Here is a 9,810-nt window from a genome sequence, read left to right on the forward strand (position 1 = left end):
ATGCAGTTGTAGAGCCCATAATGTCTATGTGGCTGAAGAGGTAACTTTAGCATTTCCTTCAAGAAGCCATCCAAGTAAGTAAGTACTAAAAGGGTTTAGGTTGTAGGTCATAGCTCAGCTCACTGTAACAAATTATATTGCATCTTGTTCACAGAAGGAGGATAACAACACATAGACATGAAAAAATTTGGTCGTATATTTTCTAAGCCCAGCAATCCTCCTCCTCCTTCTCCCATCCCTTGTCCAGGTATGTGTCTGAAAACAACATTCACTGTAGCAAAAACACTATTAAATTGAGAATTAAGTTGAATTTGTAATCATTTTGTCAAAATGAAAATTTTATATGAATTGAAGTGCTATGCTGTAGTAATACATAACTTTAACCTGTAATAAAAGCTGTAGACAAAAATCTGTAAGTCTATTATAAGCCAAAATTCTTACTTTTGAAAGACATTGTGGTTTTCTCAGAATTTGACACACCATGGAGGCCAGTGACATGGAGGTATGACCGATGATTATAAACTAGAATTAACATTGTTTTCAATAGCCTATTTTCCTGGTAGATCTGTTGATGAACTAACATCCTGGTGTCCTGTCTTAAATAGTGATGCTAACAAACATCAGCTGTTGAAAAAACTGAAGGAATTCCAGGTCAGCACGCGAGATGTCAAGTGTCTCAGGATTTTACTTCATGGCCCAATTGGAGCAGGAAAGTCCAGCTTGATCAACTCTCTCAACAATGTCCTTCAAAACCGCAACGCATGTGTTGCACTTGTAGATACAGCTGCTGGTAAAAGTTACAGTTTCACTACCCAGGTAGGAACAAAGCTGCTTAATATTCAGTTTAAACTCTCAGACCTACTAATTGATCCAAGCCCACACACTGTATGCATTGTTTCATTATTTTTGCCCCATTTAATTACAAAGACAGACGAAACTGTTTTGATCTCTTTTAACAAAGAGTTCAGAATTCCACCAATTCCACCAAACTGGTTATAATGCTAGAAATTGCTTAATTGTATTACCCCATATTGCACTGGATTGAAGCAAATGTTATCAGGATATATTTTTAGATGTGTGTCTATGTTATGTCCCCAGTTCAGATATCATAGCCTGAAGAAAGATAGACCAGGAACTTTCTATCCATTTGCCTTGGCAGACATCATGGGCCTGGAGCCAGGGCAATCAAAGGGTGCTCACACAGATGACATAATCAGCATTTTACATGGACACATAAAAAGTGGCTACACAGTAAGTTGATACATATTTCTAATTATTTAGAGCATTCTTATATATACCACATACCACAATAGAAACTACCAGAAGAGGAATTTTCTGGGGTTTCTAAGCTGTCAGAGGAGGCCTAATGATTTCTGGGAACCCAAAAAATATATGTCTGCAATTTTTTGTTAACTTTTTGTTTAAAATACTTGACTATTTAAACTGTTTAAACAATATGTCACTACTCTTGTTTCATTGTAAAGTTTTGTATGGAAACAAATAGGTGGGTGGGATCAATTCTGTACAAAAACTTCACTCTAGTACTTCTGAAAGGACTGTTTTGTTTTGTTTTGGTTTGGTTTTATCAGGAGTTACACCCTGATTTTTATAATTAATAATTAATAATATAGTTTATAATGTAATTTAAAGCCCATTCCTACTAGTTTCACCTATAGCCTTTGTGGTGTTTCTATTACAAACTGGCTGAGAAAGAATGATGTTGGTCTTTTGTATTGAGATATTTTAAAAAATGTACTTTTTTGTCATTTTCTTCTTTTCAATTTGAGTAGAAGGGGACTAAATTTGTGACATCAGATCTTCTAAAGTATAAATCAGAGTTATGTGTATGATCACATTAAGGCACATAAAGCCACTGCTCTCCCATTGCTCCATGTACCACCCAAAACCCTCAGTATCTAAGTAGATTTGAAGGTTTTCTAAATTTGTTAGCGGTGCTTCTTATGAAGGTTTACTACACTGTTGTTTGTAGAGTAGCTAGACGCTGCTTCCTACTTGTGTTAGCCACCCTTTGCAGGATGCTAATATAAGTAATTAACTTAATTTACAAATCTGTGACAGCTAATGGCCCACCTTAACTGCAGGAACAAAATGATGCATTAGCTTAGTATTATGTTAGCTGCCCCTCCTAGCATCAAAGCTCACAATGTTTCACCACAATTGTACTTTACAGGTGTGGCACACTATAAAGCACATGTGAAATATCGATAGTGTTCGCAAATATGACAGTTCCAACTCGGGAGCTTGTGTGACCTTGTGTGTGTTTCAGAAGCAGTTAGCTAGCTGGCTATAGGTTATGGATATAACATCAGTACTAAGTGTTCAAATACTGGACTCGATATGCCTATGATCTATGAGTTTCTGCCTCAAGTGACCCCTAAATATAATCATATTGTCATCAAATCAGAAAAATAACTAAGAACTGATTAGCCAGAAGATTATGCCCATTATGCCTAATATGCTGTTGGTGCTCCATGTGCTGCTAAAACAGCTCCAACTTGCTGGGGCATGGACTCCACAAGACCTCTGACTGTGGCCTTTGGTATCTGGCATCAAGATTTTAGCAGCAGATCCTTTAAGTCCTGTAAGTTGCAATGTGGAGCTGCCATGGATCGGACATCTTGTTCAAGCATATCCAGCATATAGAGGCTTAATCGGATTGAGATCTGAATTTGTAGGCCAGGGCAACATGCCGAACTCTTTGTCATATTCCTCAAACCGTTCCCAAACAATGGGTACAGTGTGACAGGGTACATTATCCTGCTGAAAGAGGCCACTGCCATTGGATAATACCATTTAGCAAATCTACACTGAACAAATGGTGTAAGCAGTCAAGGATGGTGATGTAAAACATATGTGAATTCTTCTATTTATGCATCTAAGCAGAAACACAGATAAGATTTTTATCACTGAATCTCTGCTTTGCTAAGACTAGCATATAGCAAAGATGCTCCATTTTATTTCTTAAACAATTTTTTTGCATCAGTCAAATTAAAACAGTCAAATTATTAGTCCTTAAATCTTTTTCAGAAGTAGTTTATTCTACCTCACCATTAAACCCAATGTTTTATTACAATCAATGTTTTCCATTGTATTTCAGTGCAATCCTGCTAGTCCAATTGACAAAAAACATGAAAACTACAACCACTTACCCAGCCTGAAAGACAGAGTTCACTGTCTGGTCAGTGTTCTCCCAGCAGACAACATGTCCCTCATCTCTGAAGAGGTGATTCAGAAGATGAAGCAAGTTCGGGTAAAAGCGCGTGACTTAGGTATGTATAATATGCATATAACTATAATCTACTAGCTGATGATTTCTACTATACTGTCTATTATGTAAGTGATCATAGTTCTCAGTCTGTTGTGGGGTAAACAGTCTCACATCTTGCCATATTAAAGGCAAGTATTAAACTCTGTGTAAGACTTGGTTTGCATTTTATTTAACAGGAATTCCCCAAGTTGTCATCATGACCATGGTGGACAAAGCATGTCCACTAACTAAAGCAAACCTGAAAAAAATCTACACCAGTAAGAAAATCAAAGAGAAGGTAAGAACACCCATTTCTCTTGTATTATTCCATCCACCCCTATTGGTCTCTCTCTTATGTCACTAATCTACCAATGGGCTATAATGTTTAGCATGTGAAATGATCACTCCTTCTTCAAGAGCTACAGACCACCTTAAACCACCTCATATGTATGCTCTAACATAGTGGTCACCAACCCTGGTCCTAAAGATCTACCTTCCTGTGGAATCAAGAATAACTACCTTATTGCCAGAATAAAATGCAAATGCATTTAAGATATACTAACTTAAACATAAGCATAGTACCGTAAAATAGTAATAGAATTAAATTAAATAAAATTACACGATCAAAACAGGTGCATAAGAGATGATGTGATCCAGTTAGGAAGGTACACTCTTAAAAGTAAAGGAACCTACTTGGTTCTTGGCATGGATGTAAGGAAAAACCTTAAACTGGTGTAGAAGCTTTATATTATGTGGACTTTAAAAAGGTTTGTTATATATATTATAGATAATAAAGTCTTTGGGTAACATTGCTTATTCAGTCCTTATGTATGCAGTATATAAAAAACAAGCTGAATAAAAGTTTTATGAATTATGAGTTACTTGTTCACTTAATATTAGTTAACCATTTTTAACAATGTACTTAATGTGTAGTCAATGCATTACTAAATATTTGTTAATGAACACAACATAAAATGTTTGAAACAAGTATACAGAGACTATTTGTCCTATAGATGCAGGAGTGCAGTAACAGGCTGGGGGTCCCAATGAACTGCATCTTCCCTGTGAAGAACTACAGCGAGGAGGTTACCAATGACATGGAAATGGATATTTTGATTCTGATGGCAGCAACAAATATCATCATGTTTGCCAACGACTATGTAGAGCAAGAGTTTTATGCAAAATAAGTTTCCCTAATTTTGTATCAGTCAGTGAGGGGAAAAATAGCTTATTGTGCATAATTATTATCCAATGTTGTATCAGATACTGTCAAGACATTTAAGTCATTATATATGCTGTGAGGTAAATGGGAAATGTTGCATGGGGAAAAGGTATTTTTCATTTATTTTATGGAGTCTTCAGGAAATAAGTAAAAGTGTAACAGAAATGGATATATCATATCTATTAGTGACATTTGTCTCTTTGGGATTCTGCAGCATGTCAGTTGATGAAAGTCCTGACGTTAATAACTATCACTGGCTTACTGATATTTAAAGAACTAATCGGGTATACTTCAAACTGAATGAGTGAATGAGGCTGCAGTAATGATCATTAACCTATCACTATCTGTTAGTGCATTTGGTGACACTTTAAGGTCTGCTTCTAAATGATTTTTAAACTATAAGCAAGCAGTTATTAATACCCTAGTAAATAAAAACATACAATTTAAAGTAAGCTTTATAACATGTTATAAATGTATTCAAAAGATGTGTCAGTAATGTCTTCTGTGAATTACTGATGAACTGTTTGTTGACTATTGGGTTAAATATTGTGACATCTGAATAAAGGAATATGTACAAGCAATATTTATCTGAATTCTAAATGAAGAAATGTGGTAGTAAATGGTCACATTACATTTGCAAGTGTACTCATACATAAGATGCAGACCTTAAATTAAGTGTCACCTTGCTTTTTTTCAAAGCACCTGTTGTAATTACTCCTTCTTCCTTAAGTCTTTTGCATTCCTTTTTAAATGATTTCATGATGTTAGATGTCCAAATGGTAGAATTCCCAATTGTATTTTTTTTATTGTTCTTTCTAGAAGGCAACTAGCAATTATCTGATCTCAAATGTAACTCATTATTAACTCTTACTGTAAAAGTGTTAATAAACTCATTTTAACCAATAGATTGTATGTATTATTATTATTTGTTGTTGAAAATATTCATATTTTTATTACTTAATATTTTCTAAATGTAAAATCTCATTCTAACTTGTTTAACTTGCTATAATAAAAAGGAGGATGTAATAGAAAAATCAAATGACTGTGGTTAGCCCCTGCTCTAAAGATAGACAAAGTGTTACAGACAGAGAGAAACATTACCTTTAACATATTTAATGTTTTTTAAAGAGTATATTGGGAAAACATTAGCCTAGCTCAAGTAAGGTCAAAGTTTTTAAATGTCAGCAACAGGTTGGTGAGGGGTGGGGCCATTTATCTTGCATCTCTGTGAGTCCCATGCTAAGTGGCAGAACCAGGATCCAGCAGGAGGTGCTCCACAGTTAGTTGGTGTTAGGGCTGTGGCCTGGTCCAGTACAAATGGAGCTCCAGAGGAGGGTGCGAAGAGAGCTAACCCTGACCTTCCATGAGGTGTGTGCAGAGGCAAAGGCCACTGAGCAAGAGACAAAGAGAAACCAAGAGTGGAATTGGAAACAAAGTGAACATTTAGCAGTGCTTCTTTGATCACAACACAGCCAGACACATGACAGGAGTGGGAGAAGATGAAGGAGACAGTAAGAACTAAATTAATTCCAGAGGTATGGGACCAGATGTTGGGACTCAGAGAGGCAATGTGGAAAAAAATGTGTGTACAGTGGAGATGCTCAAAATTAACCAAGTCATAATCAGGCCCATCCACTGGGGCGGTGGTGATGGGAGACCTTGTGAGAGAAGGAGGAGAGAACCAACACCAGTGGCAAAAGGGCCACCCAATTTGTTTGCAACGTGGAGAAGCAGGCCATATGTAATGGAATTGTCCTAGACATGAGGCTGCAGCAAACAATTTCACCATGGCATCAGCTGCTGCTCACTTAGGTAGAAGTAGATGCCCCCATCAGGTCAGCAAAAGTAGATGGATGTCCAGAAGTGGATATGAAAGAAGAAGGTAAGCTTGTGTTAATACTGGCTCAGAACTTACTTTATTCAGTCAGAGTCTCTTCCAGAAGTAGGAACTGACTCACACTCAAGACTGCAAATGGACTGTCTATTCTGTATGTAGGCTATGTCTTGTTGGACTTGGAAGTGGAGGTGTACATGTGCCTAGCAAAGAAGTAGTGAAATCTTAGTATCTTTCCCCACTTTAAGCGTGTTAGGCATGAATGTGGTTCAGTGCTGTTGGGGAGGTCTCTGCCAGAAGTGGGAACATTATCTAACTGTCTTTGAATCTACTGCCCAGGATAGGAGCAACCGCAAGGGGTCAAGTGTTTACTGTCCGCCAGCAGTTGAAGCAGTCACCCCCTGGCAAAATTAGCTTAGCCATTGGGAGGTACAGGCTCCAAACCAGCTGGTTCTGCATTAACAGGGAGATAATGCAGAGGTAGGTAAAGTAGAAAGGTAAATTATGTTGCATGCTTTCCCCAGCTAGTTAGAAGCCCCCTCCCAAGGGGCTGAAGGATTGATGTCTGCACAGCAGGGGAAGCTGCAGGACCTATTGCACCAGTGGCAAGGGATTTTTGCTTGTGATGAGAAAGACCATGACTGCATAGCCACAGTTTTTCATACCATCCCCACTGGGGAGGGCTATTGGCCAGTGCCCCATAGTCTCTACCCTGGGTTGAGGGCACTCCTTCAGAGTATGTTGGAGGGAAGCAACACCAGGATAGGATCAAGCCCTTGGGCTGCACCAGTAGTATTGGTGAAGAAAAAGGATGGGACATGGAGGTTCGGCATAGATTATCAGAAGCTGAATGCAGTGATCCATAAGCATGCCTGATAAGGAAAAAAAAACACTTTCCCCACACCTATATGCTTTTACTAGTTTGAATGGATGCCCTTTGGTTGATGCAGAGATGTCTGGGATGTCAGGTGTATGATTTCCTTCTGATCTGTCTTAACAATGTAATTGTAAATTCATCAGATTTTTCCAGCCATCTGCAGCACCTAGCACAGGCCTTTGGGTGGTTGTGGGACCATGGACTGAAGCTTCAGTCTTAGAAGTATTGCCTTTTTCAATGGTCAGTGTAGTCTCTAGGGTCTATGTGGTAGCAACTGACCCTAACAAGACAGTGTTCAAACATGGCATCCCTAACCATGGTAAGAGAGGTCCAATCATTTTTGGGCTTTGTGGGGTACCATATAAGATTCATTCCTGCCTTTCCATAGGCTGTTGAGAGGGACAAGAGGGTGAAAGATGGGCAGAGCAGCAGAACCAGGATCAAGAAATGGCTCTGGTGTGACAGTGAAAAGACCATGGAGTGAGACCACCACTGTCCCTGGTAGATCTGGTCGACAGCTGCTCCATGAGTGGGAGCAGCCAGAGTTCCTTCAAGGAGTGCTGGTAAGGAGACGACCAAAGGCACAGCTGAGGTGCTGCCTATATTAGAGAGGCAAGACCTGTGGACTAAGTACCATGATGCATAAGGACATGCCAAGGGGAGATGCTTGTTGCAAGCGTTCTGAGGGAGGCTGTTTTGGACTGGTATTAACAGGGATAATACAGTATGGGCAATGGGAATGTATCACCTGTGCAATGTGTGATGGCAGAGGAAGTGTACCAGCCTCGGCATGTTCCATCAACAGCAGTTATCCCTGGGAGACATTGGCCATAGGTTATCTATTCTTGGGACAACGTGGGGATTACTACCAGTACATTCCGGTAATAGTGGACCTTCTTTTCCAGGTTTGTCTTTGACATGCTTACTTTTGGCCAGACAGCAGCTACCACAGCCAGACACCTGTGAAGCCAAGTGTTTCAGACATTCGGATTCCCTGAGAAAATTTAAAGTGATTAAAGTCCAGCCTTTGAATCAGCATTAATGACTACTCTTTACCATCCATAGGGATATGGTGCTTGTGAACTCATGAACCAGACTATCCTGAGATTGCTAAACACACTAAACCCAAGGGAGAAGGCAAGGTGCAGTAAAAACTTAAAGGAGTTGATACAACACACCACATAGCTGCACTGGTTTTGTACCTTTTTATTTGCTGTTTGGACACCATGCTCATCTGCCAGTAGATTAGGATGTAGGAGTACATCACTAGGATGACAGAATTGGACCCTTGGAGTGGTAGTACATAATCGATGGGCTAAGGATGGCCTATCACTAAGCTGTGGAAGAGAGTCTGTGATGAAAGCAACAGAATCAGGTCAGGTGGAACTGGAAGGCTTGTCAGGTGCCTCTGCTGTCAGGAAAGATAGTTCTTGTGAGAAACTTCCTCCACTGATCCCTGGGTAAATTGGGTCCACAATGGAATCCATAGTCCTATGTAATCCTTGCCCAGCACTCCCCAGATCAGCCTATGTATACTGTGTGGCCAGAAGGAAGAGATGGACCCATCCGCACCATTCACCACAATCACCTTCATGTGCCTCCAGGAGCACACAGAGATCCAGGAAAGTTGGCAGATGAGCAAACTATGGGGCAGGGTACTGTAGGGCCACAGTTGGGGTTTTTCTCTTTTGCAAGGACACCAACAGCCAGGGGTGGGGACAATAAAGGGGGTGGGGGAGAAGAGCCTCGCTCAAACAGACAGCCTGCAAGGTATAAGGAGCAGTGGCCAGGACAGCCACTGATTTAGTGGGGGGTTGTGTGTCATGTGTCATACACGCGTTGTTGAGTATGTAATATCCTTATTCTGAGCTCTTTTTTGAATTATTAAATTGTCAAAAATATTGTATGATGTGTTGGCTGCTGGGACTTTGTATTTGGCATGTAAATTGGTAGGGATAATAGCACTGACTGAGACTGACTTTGACCGGTGGAGAAGCTCTTTTCAAGAAGATATTGGGGGCCAAAGGCTTTAAGGCTAGAGCCAGTGGGTGCTGGCCTTTTAGTAACTTTAATGGCACAAAAATAAACTTACTCCACCAGTTTACATTATCTGTCAGTGCATTCCATTGAATGAATATGTGTGTGCTTTTGCACTCATGATTACTGTCTGCCTTTGTGTGACCTGCCAGATTGGCTGATATTGTTGTGATGGAGGAGACAGGAATGTTTAGAAGATATCTCACCTAGCAATGCTAAGAGGCTAAGGAATGCTAAACTATCTTTATCTGTGTAAATGTAAGATGATTTTCTCAAGCTTGTGTTTGTATGGCCATTATACTTGGTAGTAGGTCTGTCACAATCATAAAATTTCAGCGTCTTTATGCTTTTCAATCTTTTTGTCTATTCTCTCTCCTGATGTCATGGCTCATGGTCACTAAAAATAGGAATATAATGATAGCTAGCTAGAAGCTAATATGTGTAGTAGTAATTTAGTAGTTTAGGAAATAAGTGAACAGATCAAAGCACAACATTTGAGTTCATGAAATGTTGGCAATGACAGTAACACCAACCATTACATTCCAGCCCAGCAAACGAGTTTTGTGTAAAAT

At 39.5% G+C, this 9,810-nt stretch overlaps 1 protein-coding gene across 1 annotated transcript; it reads left to right on the forward strand.

Moving 5' to 3' along the window:
• Nucleotides 1-481: 481 nt before the first annotated feature.
• On the forward strand, nucleotides 482-4,455 carry LOC118797985 (interferon-induced protein 44-like). Its single transcript, XM_036557281.1, has 6 exons — nucleotides 482-502; nucleotides 625-816; nucleotides 1,099-1,251; nucleotides 3,119-3,290; nucleotides 3,466-3,566; nucleotides 4,282-4,455. The coding sequence occupies exons 1-6, from the start codon at nucleotides 482-484 to the stop codon at nucleotides 4,453-4,455; spliced, it is 813 nt and encodes a 270-aa protein (XP_036413174.1).
• The last annotated feature ends 5,355 nt before the right edge of the window (nucleotides 4,456-9,810 follow it).

Source organism: Colossoma macropomum, unplaced genomic scaffold (genome assembly GCF_904425465.1).
Source record: "Colossoma macropomum unplaced genomic scaffold, Colossoma_macropomum, whole genome shotgun sequence".
NCBI lineage: Eukaryota > Metazoa > Chordata > Actinopteri > Characiformes > Serrasalmidae > Colossoma > Colossoma macropomum.

Excerpts from the sequence above, each read along its gene's own strand:
- LOC118797985 (XM_036557281.1), top strand. The coding sequence starts at position 482 with ATGGAGGCCAGTGACATGGAG. Across the intron at positions 3,291-3,465 it reads GGTAAAAGCGCGTGACTTAG|GAATTCCCCAAGTTGTCATC; the intron begins GTATGTATAATA and ends TTTATTTAACAG. Across the intron at positions 3,567-4,281 it reads GTAAGAAAATCAAAGAGAAG|ATGCAGGAGTGCAGTAACAG; the intron begins GTAAGAACACCC and ends TTTGTCCTATAG.